We start from the raw sequence: 15,701 nt of genomic DNA on the forward strand, positions 1-15,701 counted from the left end.
AAGCCATCCATTATTTTGAAATTATTTCAAAATAATGGAATTGCTGTGTATATGCTCGCATAATGATTTCAGAATAATGGCTGTTATTCCGAAATAACTCTAATGTGTAGACATACCCTCAGAGACTAACAAAAATATATATAGAATCATGAGCTTTCATGGGCACAACCCACTTCCTAAGATGATGAGCTGGAGTAGAAATAACAGAAACCAAGTTATTTATAACAGAAAAAAAGGTACCTGTCAACTGTTGGAGTTATATGTATATTTTTGTTAGTCTCTAAGGGTATGTCTACACTTGCCCCCTAGTTCGAACTAGGGAGGCAAATGAAGCATACCGAAGTTGCTAATGAAGCGCGGGATTTAAATATCTCGTGCTAATGAGGAGTAACAGTTAATTCGAGGGAAGGGTTTTGGATCGGACTATCGCATCTACATGTGGCAAGTTAATTCGGGGTACCGGATTTTAAAATGGCAACTGGCCGCGAATATGCTAATCAAGTGCGGGATACTTAAATCCCACGCTTCATTAGCAACTTTGGTATGCTTCATTTGCCTCCCTAGTCTGAACTAGGGGGCAAGTGTAGACATACTGTTAGGTATGTCTACACTAACAGGTTATTTTAAAATAGGTTATTTTGAAATAATAACACCCAAAATAACTATTTCAAAATAAGCTTATTCCTCTTCACAAGCAGGAGTTACTATTTTGAAATAACAAGCCCATTATTTCAAAATAACAGACTTGGTAGTGTGAACACTTGCCTTGTTAGTGTAAACATGCCCTAAGGTGCCACAGGACTACTGATTGTTTTTATAATTTACTTAGTGTGGCCAAGTCCATATGCTTTTGCAAGCAAGGTTGCAAAAGGAAGAGTTATTTATTAACGCAAATAGCTTCATGTGGAGGAACTGTTGGGTGTAAAAGCTTCTTCATGCACTCTACCCTCCTAACATCATCAGTTGTTTCTGTTCCATCAGTAGCCTTTACACACCTTTTGAAACAAGATGATTGTTTCAGCCTTGTTTCGATTTTCTAATTTCTGAACAGACCTGAGTAGTGATGCTATTCAGTTAGTGAACAAAGACTAGTTCCATACTTAATTAGTTCTTTTCTACAGTTCTCAGAAGGCTGAACATCAGACGCTAGTTTACAAGTTACTGCTAAATATGGCATATGGCAGGAATGATAATTAATATAGATGGGAACCAAGATCTAGCCACTCTGCAAGATGTGTCATGAGCAAGTATTACCACTTTCCCACACATTTGAATAAAATATTGTAAGGACATTGATGCTTTTTGGATTTGACATTTTGGATCAAGCCTTTGCAAAGGACTGTGTAAGTGTTGCAATATTAATTATTTACCTTCATGGCCTGATACAATTTGCTCTACAGCCAAAATGCTTCTGAAATAAATATAGTCAAACTTTACTAATTCTGGGTTACTGAGAACGAAAATGATGCTTAAAATTGTTGATTGGCTCTAGTTTTCAAGATATGCTATTGGGTCAGTATATACCCTTGACTTGCGAATGGCAGAGGATAAGTGAGTTATAAAGGGAAGGGATCTCAATTTAAACCAGAAATGACTAAAATACATCTTTGACTGGATCTATGAATAAATCTATGACTGGGTTTGGACAGTACTTGCTTTTTAGGCAAAACAATGAATGATGCAATCTGAAGCTGGTATTGCATCATACATGATATGAATTGCATCATGTTATTCCTAGAAGTCATGGATGATGCAATCATAAGGAAGCTTACATCACTCTGCTGAACAAATTGCCCTATATCAGCGCTAGAAATCATACAGTGTCGTGCTCTCTTATTTGTCAGTGTTTGATTTTTGCAAAGGGACACATTTCTGTTTAGCCAAAGTGAGCAGAGATGCCTTGTACTTGTGTCAACAGTGCAGATAACTTCTGCTATGATTCCCACTACATCAAGATAGATTGGCCACTCCGATAGTCATTGGAGCCTGGGAGGAAAATGTTCAGCATCCACCACTTGTTGAATCAAGGAAGATTTTGTTACTACCCTTACACACCAAGCTGGGTCTGATGAAGAACTTTGTCAAGGCCATGGACAAAACACAAGCAGCTTTCAAGTACCTCCGTGGAAAATTCCCAAGGTTAAGTGAAGCTAAGATAAAGGAAGGTGTCTTTGCTAGTCCTCAGATTCGTGAACTTCTTCGAGATGATGCATTTGATCATGCACCTATTTCTTTTCAGAATCATTTACCAGGACACAGTCCTCCAGTCAGTAGTTCTGTGTTCCTTGTTCCTAGGTGTATTAAATGTATTTTGTTTGAATCCAGATCACTCTGTAGGACTGTTCTGCCCTCATCCTTATTTACCACACTCCCAATCTTTGTGTCATCCACAAATTTTATCAGCAGTGACTTTCTGGTCCTCCACAAAATCCTGCATAATGTTGAGCCTAGTACTGATCCTGGCAGGACCCTCGCTCGGAAGCTCTGCCTCCACTTAAAAACATGCATGGGCGCCTGTTACCTCCACAGTCTGTCCTGATTTTCCACCATTGCTATCTGCTCACCCCAATTGGCAATTCTGAGCAGCCTGTGAAAGTGTCTGGAAACCGAAATGCCAGAACACTTACAGAGAAACTTAAGGATCCATGCGAGCAAGCGGAAAGAGGAGGAGGAGGAGACAGAGGAATTTTAGCATGGTCTCAAAAAAAAAAAAGACATTGCAGGTGCATGGCCTTGCAAAACATGGGGGAAAACCCCATAAGACTGATAACATCAATGAATGGGGAAATGTCAGCTGAGTAGCAGAAACTATGGTGGCTATAGGTAGTACTAGGATCTTTGGTACAAGGACTGTTTAGTTATGTGTTTGTACAACTCCTATCACAATGAGGCTGCAGTTCATGGCTGGTGGCCCAAGGCACTACAGAAATACAAATAATAAAATCACTAGAAAAATCAAGCCCTGGGAATTTTAAAGCTGGTGGAGAAGCAGAATCATTTCAGTGGATGACTGGAGGAAGCAATTAAAAAAATCCCCCAAACAAACCCTGCAGCAAAGCTGTAAAGGCAACACCACCTTCAGCAGGAAACAGACTGTGTCTCCTATCATATTTTTGTGTGTGTAGGATCTGTCTAAAAATCAGTGCAGCTAATGGGGGGGGAGGGGTTCCTACTGACTTTTATGGGTTTTGGATCAAGCCCATTATACCCAAAGAATGAGAAATGTTTTAGAGACACGAAATAAGACCTGCTCCTTTCTCAGAGAACATACAGGCTAAACAGACAATGACAGATCAGATACATGCTTGAGTTCTTTTCTGAATAGGAGCCCACAGCCTGTCCCATTCAACCCATAGGTAAGGTATTCTGGTTAGGGTGACCAGGTGTCCTGTTTTTAAAGGGACAGTCCCATATTTAAGCCTCCTGCAGATGTCCTGATTGTTTTCTTTAAAAAGGGCCAAATTGTCCCATATTTTCTGATCCCCCCCCACCCCCCCCATCAGTATTGGTAGGTCCAACTGCTGGTTGGATCCCTGGTTGATAGCCACTCGCCCACTGGCGGGAAGTGGCTGGATACAGTGGCTGAGGATGGAGGTGGGGCAGGGAGTCAAGCTAGTGGTGGGGAAAGATGCAGTGCACGGGGCTGGCAGCTCCCCCTGCCGCCCCCCTGGATGCCAGCTCTTGGCCAACAGGGTCCCACCCACCGTCCAGTTTCCAGCCAGCACTGGTTGTGAGCGTAGGCAGTCAGGTGGCAGCTGGTTACATGGCCCCTCTGCTGCCCATCCCTGGGCCCTTTACATGCTCCTCCCTTGAGGTCCTCTATCGTCTTTGCTCCTTCACCACTAGGCCCAGCGTCGCTGCTTCTCCATCCTGCTCCCAGTGCTGGATAGCCAACCAGTCCCTTGTCAGAGCATGCAGGTCACCAGCAGCCTGGCCGGCAGGCTCCTTCCTTCTCCTACTGCCTCTGGCTGGACTGGTTCCCCAGAAAAGCCCAAGACCCAGGGTGCCAGCTGAGCCTGCATGTGCCAAATCCCTGCACAGCGCTGTCATGGAGCAGCCTCTCTGCCTGTCAGCTAAGCCCTGGAATCGGGTGGGGGGAAGCAATTCCTTGTTCATTCCTTGAACCTGCAGGTTCCACAGCAGCCCCTGAGGCAGGGCCTTAGCTCCCTCTTCACCTGTGCCTCTCCCTCGCCCACCCTGGGTACGTCTAAACTCCATGGCTCTGTCGACGGAGCCATGTAGATTTGTTTGTTCGGCAAAGGGAAACGAAGCCGCGATTTAAATAATCGCGGCTTTATTTCAATTTAAATGGCTGCCCCACTCTGCCGATCAGCTGTTTGTCGGCAGATCGGGGCAGTCTGGACGCTCCCCTGCCGACATGAAAGCCCTTTATCGACCTCCCCGGTAAACCTCATCCTACGCGGCATAACGGGGAGGTCGATAAAGGGCTTTCACGTCGGCGCAGAAGCTGATCAGCTGTTTGTCGGCTCAGCGCGGCAGCCATGTAAATTTAAATGAAGCCACGATTATTTAAATCGCGGCTTCGTTTCCCTTTGCCGATCAGCCTCATCTACATGGCTCCATTGATGGACCCATGTAGCTTAGACACACCCTTAGAGTTCTGCTCCACTGCCTACGCACCCTCCTCTGTGGAGCTGCCTCTCTGGCCCTGTTTGCTGAAGCCCCTGCAATCAGGTTCCTTGGGCTCTGGTGCAAAAGGCAGCTTCACTCACCTCCTGTCGCTTGGCTACAGTGCAGGCAGGAAGGGGTGATGTCAGAGGTCAGAAGCAGCCAGGAGGTGTTAGCTGCCTGTCAGCCCTGTGTGGGCAGGAGGGGACAAGCCACTTCCCACCACGTGGGGGGAGTAGCGAGAAACGGGGAAAGAGAAGAGCTCTGCAAAAACACTGGCCATGTCAACCCATCCCCCGCTTTGTCTTTTGCAACTGGAAGCAGCTTCCGTCCTTTCCCTCAAGCACAGGGCTGGCCACATTCTAGTGTGAACCCTGGCAGAAACGGGTGGGCATGTGACCATGTAAGATGCGGTGCCAGATACCAGACGAGGTGGGTTCCTTCGGGGGGCCCAGGAAGGCATGGAGGCCAGAGAGTACTAGGCAGGGAGAGTTGTTGCACCTTCGCCCCCCTTCTGTGATAGAGATGTCTATGAATGGTGTGTGTGTGACCTCTTCCTAGGTGTGTATGGGAGATGGGATGTGTCTGTGTGTGTGGGCCGCCCCTCACTACGTGAACCCGACATCTTTAAGGATAAATAAAAAGAATCCAACTACACAGCATTCCTTTTAAACAGGAACTCAGTCAACTTGATGTTCATTTGAAAGTCTGTGTGATTAATTTCTGTTTAATACAAGCAGTTTTACCAGGTGTCCTGTATTCAGGTTAGGGAAATACGGTCACACTACTGCTATGTCTCCCCTGCCTCGTCTCTTCTCCAAACTAACACACACTTTCTTCAATCTTTCCTCAGTGCTCATGCTTTCTAGACCTTTAATCATTTTTGCTGCTCGCTTATGGACTTTCCCCGGTGTGTCCGCATCTTCCCTGAAGTAAGGTGCCCAGAACTGGAATCACCCTTCTCAGTGCTGAGTACAAGGAAAGAATTGTAGCTTTACACCCATTTTGCTCTGGCGTCAACGGCAGCGCAAGAGTCAGGGCAACGGTGAACCAATCTCAGTGAGTATGACCTGAAGGAGGGGAGGGGAATTCCCGTCCTGCTGCAGTTTGGTTTTTTTGTGGTCGCACTCTTCTTCCCCTGCCATGGGAGCAAGATGATGTTAACATTTCAGTCATACTTGACAACCACATTAAACCGTCAGACAGGAGAGAATCTCAAAAGACCAGGCCTTTAGAAGGGTTAGATTCCCTTAGTAACTTCCTGAGATTTGCATCAAAGGGGACAATTGTGTCTCAGGCATCTTGACTCATGTTCCAAGGTACTGGGGGAAGAGTGAGGAGAGAAACAGACAGAAGTCTCTCTTGTGATCTGGGACGAAGCCCTCTGCTCTGAATCAGGGAGTGCGGGGATTTGAACCTGAATGGAGGGAGCGGTGGGTACTTGTGCCTCCCCAAATCACAGAATCCTCAAATACTAGACCTGGAACGGACCTGAAGAGGTCATCAAGTCCAGTCCCCTGCCCTCACAGCAGGACCAAACACCGTCTAGATCATTCCTGATAGATGTCTGTCTAACCTCCTCTTAAATCTCTCCAGTGCTAGAGATTCCACAACCTCCCGAGGCAACTTATTCCAGTGTTTAACCACCCTGACAGTTAGGAAGTTCTTTTAAAATGTCCAACCTAACCCTCCCTTGCTGCAGTTTAAGCCCATTGCTTCTTGCCCTTTCATCAGAGGCCAAGGAGAACAATTTTTCTCCTTCTTCCTTGTAACGCTCTTTTAGGTGCTTGAAAATGGTTATCATGCCCCCTCTCACTCTTCTCATTTCTAAATTAAACAAACCCAATTCTTTAGGTCATGCTATCTAGGCCTTTCACCATTTTTGTTGCTCTTCTCTGGACCCTCTCCAAGTTCTCCATGTTTCCTAAAATGTGGTGCCCAGAACTGGACACAATATTCCAACAGAGGCCTAATCAGCGCTGAGTAGAGCTGAAGAATGTTCAGGTCCAGCTGAAAAGGACCATTTTGACAAAGGCCCGTTTTCATGAAGCTGCTCAAAGGGTTCTTTTGTTACCAAGTGGAATAAAAGCAAATATCAAAACCTCAGAATTTGCCAGGAAATACCAGAGCCACACTGCACTCCACTGGTCGTGCAGCACAGTTCTGAACACCGTGCAACCTAAGCACCTACACGAAGTCCCTCTTCCAACGTAGCTCAAAGTCAAGCCTCAACCATCCTCTGCTGCAACTATTGCTAGTATCAAGAGCGTGGTTTACAGCCCACTGACGTTGGTCTATATATTTCATCCATTTCCTGGATCTGACCAAAAGCCCATTGAAGTCTTCTCATGCACATCAGGCCAAGCACCACACGCATTTTCAAAGAATACAAGCGAGCCTCTTCCTGCTGTTACCATGTGAGACGCTTCCTCCAGGAGTCCTGAGCCCTCAGCCACATTCTTTTTGTTCCCAACCCCCTGGAAAAACATTCCCCCATCCAGCCCCTAGCTGGAAATTACCAAGTCCATCATCTCCAAAGAGATAGAATGCACAGTTGCCCACCGGCTCAGTTGAGGACGGGCATGTCACTTGAAGGAAACAGCATGGAGAGGGATTTATACTAAAGCAAGAATATATTTGTAAATAAAACACCCTCCAGAGATTTATGTGATACCAAGCGGAGATAATAGAACCAGACAATGGTTGCAAGTATATCCAAAGCAATACAGGTTCCAAACTCTGTCAAAGGCAGTTTTCTCACCTGCTTACTTTGTGGCAAGAAATTCAGTGAGTGCTGACCTAGCAACGTTGGGGCTGCAACCCTGTCCATCCGTGCCTCAGTTTCCCTGCTCACCGTGGGATGCAGGCTCACACCTTTTCAGCTGTGCCAAAGTCTCACCACGCCCAGCATGTTTCTCTGCTCTCAGTGGACTTTCGAGTGATATTGCTAATACAGGTGTGGACTGTGCTGGGCACAGGGCAGATTCTGATTGGTAAGAAACCTGGTTTCACACCTTTAGGGGGTAACACCCCTTTACTAGTCCAAGTAAGGGAAACAGGCACACCTGGTAGATGCTGTGGGCCAGGACGCCAGCAGCACGGGAAGACTCAGGCTGGTGAAAGAGCTGGTGTCATGCCTTCAGCAGTGACAGAACCGCAAGTGACCCAGATGGGTTTGGCACAGCAGCTGGGAGAAGTCTGGCTGTTGAAGAGGGAGAAAGATGCTCATTTCAGATGTCATTAAACCGGCTAGAGGTTAGAGAACAACATAAGGGATGCCCTGTCCAGAAAAGAGAGGGCAGAAGTGAAGCATCATGGCTAGTGGCCAAAACTTCAGCAGCAAACTCCCAGAGTTGTGACAATCAGGCTCCAGACACCACATGGGCAGAACAGCCTGGGGTCTGAGCCCCTGAGAACAGGCAATTGAATCAGCTGATTGTCCTATAAAAGTGCATCCAGTAAAGTCTTTTACTGTTGATTCATATCAGCCTGACCTGTGTGTATTAGCTCCATAGGATGAATTCTGGCTACTTACGGCTATTATGTTTTTTACATCTATGACCAAACAAAGGGAGAAGCAAGTTTTCTCCTAGGCAGAGGGACAGGAAGCTGTATCCCTAACTGTACGGTCCATTAAATATTGTGGACACAAACCATTGGAAGCCCCATTTACATAGAAGTTAAAAGGAAGAGAAGAACTATAGGAGTTGGGCGCCACCCTGACTCTGGGGACAAACATGAATTTGGGGACATATAAGGAGAAGAAAAAAATAACATTTTGTCAGCTCACTGAGGCTACAAGGAGGTCGGCCAGCTTTGCCTCTCTGACCAGTGGGTTCTCCCACTTTGTGGGTTGGTGACACTGAAGCAAAACTGTAGGGGAGGAAACTGCTTTAGACCAAGTGTGGCTCCTGCTAGGACTGTAGGGAGTCCCTTAGAACATGTCATATTATTGTTCCATCTGTAACCATTTTCTGTTGCTATTATCTCTTCTTGCTATCACTTAAATCTCTGTTATTAATAAACTAAACTAGTTTTATTATGAGCTCATCGCAGTGTGGTTATATACAAGCGGCGTGTGCAGCCTCAGCTGAGCCAGCCAGCTAGTGTGTTTCTGGCTCATTGGAGACAGCAGACGTGGTCATTTCTGCATATTAAGCGAAAGGGCCTGCATACTGCACAGGCGCTTTTTCCAGTGGGATTCAGGAAGCAGGGGCGCCAATAGTCACCGGCAAGGCAAGACGAGAGTAGCCGAATTCCGAGGGATGCATGGGGCTAGGTAACGGGCTGGAGTGGCCTGGGGCTGGTGCAATTTAGCAGCAGCAAATCGCTCCCTTTCTGAGGCAGAAGGGCAATAAGGTGACTGACAATTCTGGGTGCCCCGTGAAAGCGTCGCTGGGTAGTGGATGCTGATTTTCACTCTATGCGAGAACTTGTTCCCTTCCACCTCTACCCTTACGCCCATCCTGTCCACTGATGTTAGGCCTGAATTTACACCAGTGAACCATTGTGGGGAGCAGTAGTCCCTTCAGGAAGGTTGAATTATTAAAATCACAACATACAGTTGCAAATGTAGTAGAAACATGGGCATGTATTAGAGCTTTTGCCCTGCTGGGGGCCTGGTTTCCCTCCCTCCCTTCCCTGAGGTTCCCTCCTGGAGCTTCCCCCCATGTGGCTCCTGCTGGGGGCCTAGAGCTTCCCTCCTTTCCTTCCCTCCCTGCTTTCCTCTCCTTCCCCCCAAACGCCCTCCTCGAGCTCACCAGGACTCAAGGGCTTACCTGGGGGTATGTTTACACTGCAGAGTTTTTTCCAAAAAATGGCCATTTTTCCAAAAAAATGTTACTTACGTCCACACTGCAATCGCATTCTTTTGAAAAAAAATCAAAAGAACAGAGGGGGTTTTCTAACACTGGTAAACCTTTCTACGAGGAAGAAGCCTTTCTCCGAAAGAGGACGGGGAAGAAGGAATTCTTTCGAAAGAAGAGGAAAGAGGATAAAGCACAGGTGCCCTGGTGGCCACTCCGTCCATAGCAATCACTGCTTACATGTGAGAGAGTGTCCAGGCTGAATGGACACTATCTTTCGAAAAGGCAGATTGCTTTTGTGATGCGCTTTCTCTGTGTAGACGCTCTCTTTTGGAAGAAGTTTTTTCCAAAGATCTCTTCCGGAAAAGCGTCTTCCGAAAGAAGCCCACAGTCTAGACATTGCCTGGGACCAGAGTTGAGCTGCTGAGACTGGGGTCTTCTCCCTGCCCCCAGTCTGGTAGCAGGGAGCCCACACTAGCTGGCTACAGCTGGCTGTGAGCATGTTGGGGAGGGAACAGGGAGAAGCCCTGCAGCAGCCATGGGGAGAGGCCAAGCACACAAAGACACCCAGCTGTGCAGGGGCCCCAAATTTTCAGGTGCCCTATGTAGGCACATATTTTGCATATGCTTAGGGACAGCCCTGTGCCCAGTGGATACATCATTGGCTGAGCAGGCATTTCCACCCTTATCCCTGTAGTCCCAGCACAGGCAGCTTGACACGAGGGGGGCAGATGGCCCACCTAGATTTGAGCTGCTGTTCTAACATAGGCCTGGAGTCAAGCAAAGACTCGGGGAGCTAGCAGCTCCCCAACAGCCCAATCCACCATTCTTCCCAGTGCTGCCGAGGAGGGAGAAGAGAATCCCATCTGCAGTCACCTCCTCCATACACATCTGGTTGACTGGGGGCAGGATTTTGAACACCTCCGGCTTTCACCCAGGCAGGTGTTTCAGTAAAATCCCTCACATCAAAACCTGCAAACAACCGGTATCTTAGATCAGTGAACCTGTATCTTAGATCAGTGTTTTCAACCTTTTTTTTTTTTAATAAAGTATCCCTTTAAAAAAAAAATTAAATACCCCCCTACCTAGTTTTCAGACGCATGAATTTTTTTTCTACTGTTTTCTACACATTTAAACAACTTAATCGTAGCTGGGCGATTACATTTTTGGATGTAAACAGTACAAAAATACTAAAGTGCTGTAAAACTTAAAACAAAAATTCAGTTTTCTCCAAAGTTCAGTTATGTTGACATACCCCCTCGACGTCTCTCGTGTACCCCTAAGGGTACTCATACCACTGGCTGAGAAACACTGTCTTAGATCAGTTAAGACCCAGAGCCTGCAGACTCTAGCCTCACATGGACTTCTGTATTGCCTTAGCAGCTCATTCTTGGGGTAGCCTTTGGGCTGTATGCCGGACTGTCAATTGTGGGCGGAGGCACCACTGCCCTATCGCCAAACACATGCTGCCAGGACCAGCCCAGGTCTATTCTCTTATAACAAAGGTTAAACAAACAAGACAGTCTTACGCCCATACCTGGTCCTCAGGCTGCTGGGCATCCCCTGCCAGGGTTCTCTGGTTCTCCAGCACCACTGTGCTCCTGCCTTGGAGTTGCGGGACCCACCACAGGAGCCAGCTCCACTCCCACGTGGCCTCTGCTCAGCGGTACAAAAGCTGGAGGGGAAAGGAGCCGGAGGGGAAAAAAGCAGAACCCCCTTCTCTGTTGGGAGGAGACGTGGGGAAAGGAACAGAACTGCCGGCTCTTCCCCCTCCCCCAGCCCTGTGCACAGACACAGAACTCCATGGACAGGCTGGGGAGGGGTGGGGAGTTCTCCTTTTCCAGCTGACTCTCCCACCAGGGAAAGGAGCAAAACTCCCAGCCCTGCACCCACAGCCCTGTAATAGGCACAGCAGCTCCCTAGCAGAGCAGGGGACATGGCAGAGAGCCTGAGAGGAGGTGAGGGGGCAGCTGGCTCCTCTTGTTTTACCCCGGTACGTTGTACCAGCTAAAAATAGGTGGGTGGTACAGCGTACTGAAACGTGCCGCTTTACTGGGGGTACCACCCCTGCAGACCAGGGCTCGGCCTGTCTCAATCCTGCCCCACCAGCTGCTAACTAGCAACACTTTATAGGCCTAGGTGCAGCCCTGTTCCCCTCAGTTAGCTGGATTAGGTTTCCCTGCTCCAGTCCAGGGGCACTGGGCTCAGTCTGTCCACAGAGTGACACAAACACTAAGGCTACGTCTACACTGCAGGCTTTGGCTGGCAGAGAGTATGCTAATGAAGCGCTCATTAGTATTTGTCGTGCTGTCATTTGCATCTCTCTGCCGATGCTTTTTGCGCAAGAGGTTTTTGCGTAAAAAGAAGCAGTGTAGACGGGTCTGTTTTGTGCAAAAAACCTCTTTTGCGCAAGATCCTGTATACCTCCTTTTTTGAGGCATAAGGGATCTTGCGCAAAAAGTGGGTTTTTCCGCAAAACAGACCCGTCTACACTGCTTGTTTTTGTGCAAAACCTCTTGCGCAAAAAGCATTGGCAGAGAGATGCAAATGACAGCACGACAAATGCTAATGAGCACTTCATGAGCATACTCTCTGCCAGCAAATGCCTGCAGTGTAGACGTAGCCTAAAAGACTAACTGAATGGGTACTGTATTTCGCTAATTTCAGTCCTGGGGAGGTGGGGGGCTGGACACAAAGAAATCAACAGATGTAGCAAAGAAGCAATTTTCATCCTTCTTTATTTGTTGAAAATGTCACTTAAAAATAGTCCAAAATAAAAACATTAGAAAATTTAACTTGCATAAGTCAAAACAGTAAATAAACCTACATGACAAAAGATCTAGTGGAAGGCAGCTGACAGAGCATTCATCTCAAGACAGACTAATCAGAACCTATTTACAAAGTACTGTAAACAAAGTCTCTATGGCAACACTGCTAACTGTTCGACATGGCTTCCTTTCCTTTATTTTTTTTATTTTTTTTTTATTTTTGGCTTGTTATGCTCAGTACATGCATCTGCTCCAAAAACGTACCAGCACATCTTCCAACACATTAAAAGTCTTATAAACATGCATATGTACACAGCATGGGTTCAAATAGGCTGTTAACTATATGGATATATTTATACCTTTTGCACAGGACTGTAAGTCACAGTCTGGTTTGGTTCACTTACTGAAGCCAAATGTTGCTTGGGTGCATGGAGTGATGCATGCCAGCGAGACAGCAGACACAGCTGGGAGGCTGCTGGAGCCAGAGGGCTGATTACTGCCTCTCCTATGCTGGCTCCGCAACAATCAGTGGAAAAGTTACTTTGACAAAAGCAGCACAAGGATGTTACTACAGAAATGGGAGAAGCAGCTTCATGACACACGCCACACTCCAAAATCTCATCCTTCTGCCCTTCGTAAGTGAATTCATGCTAAAGCCCAGTGCCTGTGCAAGGGGGCGTGGATGGATTGCCATGGCCAGCGGTCAGCTTTAGTACAACTCAGCTTCACGCATTGCTGATGGGCAGGAAGTCAGAGAGCTTGTCACTTCAGGGGCCGCCAACCACTGAGATGTGAGGACAGGAATGGTGAATGTTGGCCAAAGGAATGAAGGCCCAAGTTAAAAAAAAAAAATCAAACAAACAAATATAAAACCACCCCACACAAACTCACAATAAAATGAAACCCCATTTTAAAATGCTCTGCAGTTTTTAGAATCCAGCTTTTCAGCCTTATTTTTTCTCATCCCTGAATGCCATTTCCCCCAATCCAATTTAACTTTAATTGCAATATGAGGGTTATAAATAGCCCCTGTAGTATTTCCTTCATGAAGAACTTAAAGAATAATGAGCTATGCTAGGGGTCTGCACTTCTTTGGCCCACGCTGCTCCTTAATATTCATTTTTAACCATCAGAATGCTCCAGACCTGCTAAAATGCATGATGTATTGCTAAGAAAATTGAAAAGCAGCAATAACAAGTCAAGGGGAATCCAGACTCAGATAGAAATGCAACATGCCGACAATCTATATATATACACACTGTATGTATTCTTTGATTTAGCTGGTACTTCTGTCAGCAATTTGTAAAAACAGTATAAATTCTTATATAGAAGGGATATTGACCATCTTGTCAAAGCATAAATGTAAATATTTTTCCTAATGCAAAAGAACCTTTTTCCTATTATAAAGCCCTTTTGGGGTGGACGGAGTAATTAGGGGTCATTGTCTTTTTTCACAACCACAGTGAAGGAATTGCAAATATTTTAAGTAGGGCGAAAACCCCTATTTAGCAATCACTCATCAAGTCAAGTATGCAGTCCGTAAAAAGGGGAACACACATGGCAAGGTAAAAGTACTAGAAAAATATACATGGATGTTTAGAAAGTGAACATGGAATAGGAAATATGTATTAGAGATCATGCATTAGTAACAGGACTGTGGGCGAAAGAGAAATTAACGATTGTGTAAACCATTAGCTGCTAAGAGGCAGTTTCATTCAATGTGACTTCCTGATGTGCTAATAACAGGAGAAGACCATACTGCTCCAACGAGTTAAATTAAAAATGTCCTAAAATGTTAATTGCACATTTTCATCTGTATAAAGGCCACATAGGAACCACAGTATTGCAGGGCACTAGCTTGCTACAGACAACTGACAATGGGAGGGGTATTTGGAGGGGTTATCTTCTATTCTTGATTTTCTGAAAACAAGTGCTAGCGGCTTTTTGGTTTTTACCTGACTCCAAACCAATAACATTTCCATTCAATAAATTAAGAACCAGGAACGCTAAAAAGAATAAAAAGGAAAGCATAAAAAGTGCTTATATTTTCTCTATAGGAAACCACTGCCAAGCCCTCTTCTGAGTGGCTGGCAGTCATTTGCAGACTTATTTGCTTCCAGTAGCAAGTACAATGAGGTATTAGTTGCTGCAGATGAACTGTGAATCGTAGGCCCCTTGCTGACCATTTTAGCTGTTGACTATTTCCTTGTTTGCAGGGTGTGTCATATCCTTGTGGAATAGAAACAAACTATTTTTTGCTACCACTTTGTTTATGTAACAAAAAAAAAGCGCCAAAACAAAATAAAATAAGGAGCAAGAAAAGGGCAAAAGCATCCAGTTCTGCTTCCCAAGAACGCCTGAGGTCACACGCAACTGCCAGCAGCTTCGTCCGGAATTCAAGGAATAACCGAGGACTTGCGTCCAGTCTCGTCTCTGGCACATTCGTCAGTTTGCTTCAGTAGCCTTCTGACTAACTTCTCTAAATCTTTTCTTGACTTCACCTCTTCTTCCAAACATTGTTTTATCTTTTTACTCTCCTGTGAGGTGAAGAAAAAAGCCCACTAATATTTACAAGTATAATAGCTCAAAAACCTTATTAGTCCCCAATGAGCAAAGCATTTGAAGAAGTGGTTAACATTCAGTGCTTTGCTGAATAGCAATAGACTTAAGCATGCACTTAAGTGTTCTGCTACAGCATGGCCTTAATCATTCCAGAAAAGTGTGGGGGGGAAATGATGAAGTGATGAAGTGATGCCAAGGAGATCCAGAAATGGGTGCAGGGGAAAGGAAGGAGGTATGCTTCCTTCTCCTGCCCCAGTGGGGATTAATTTTTACATCTGTTTATCATATTCCTGTAAAAGGAACAGTAAGGTCCACAGAGCTTACAGGGCAGGATAGTTAAAAAGCCAATATACAGTTGTACACAGCCCCTCTGTGGTCCTGCAGCCACGGGCAGCTGCAGGATCAGCCCCATCCTTTGGAAAGGCACCAGGCTTCCGCGAAAGACAGAAGGTTGGCGGAGCAAGGGACTGTTCCATTACTGCCACTTACTGACAGCGCAGGCAGAAATGCTCCAATTACCTGCTTTAATTCTTTGACCTCGTCTTTCAGTGCATAAACGGTGTCTACCAGGCTTCTAGAAAATAAGCAGAAAAGTAAGACATGAGGGATGAGCTCTAGTAAATCAGCATTGGAGTGTTCATACAAACGAAGAGTTAGTCGGACGTGCTGGCAGCTTGTATTAAGGATGTTAAAATTAGGTTATTTTAGTAATCGAGTAGTCGATCAAATTTTTGTCAACTACTCAATTACTCAATAGGGGAAGGCAGCCGGCTCGCACCAGGACCAAATCCCACTGGAGCCCTGCAATTTAAAACGCAGTAGGAACTGAGGGAGGGGCGGGGGCAGGCTGCCTGGCTCCTACTACCTTTTAAATTGCAGAGCCACTGTGGGATTTGATCCCAGTGCAAGCCCAGGTGGTAGCAGCCCCTGTTCACGG

The 15,701-nt window shown here is 46.0% G+C and overlaps 1 protein-coding gene across 9 annotated transcripts in view; it reads right to left on the bottom strand.

The window, feature by feature from the left end:
- Positions 1-12,155: 12,155 nt before the first annotated feature.
- The window catches only part of ARHGEF6 (Rac/Cdc42 guanine nucleotide exchange factor 6), an 83,117-nt gene continuing 79,571 nt past the window's right edge, over positions 12,156-15,701 (bottom strand). For all 9 annotated transcript variants that reach the window (XM_025180889.2, XM_075941044.1, XM_014569727.3 and 6 more), the window contains 2 exons: positions 15,284-15,338; positions 12,156-14,739 (listed from right to left, as the gene is read on the bottom strand). In XM_025180889.2, coding sequence (XP_025036674.2) covers positions 14,599-14,739; positions 15,284-15,338 — 196 coding nt within the window. In that variant the 3' untranslated portion in view covers positions 12,156-14,598. The remainder of the gene's footprint in view (positions 14,740-15,283; positions 15,339-15,701) is intronic.

Source organism: Pelodiscus sinensis, chromosome 13 (genome assembly GCF_049634645.1).
Source record: "Pelodiscus sinensis isolate JC-2024 chromosome 13, ASM4963464v1, whole genome shotgun sequence".
NCBI lineage: Eukaryota > Metazoa > Chordata > Testudines > Trionychidae > Pelodiscus > Pelodiscus sinensis.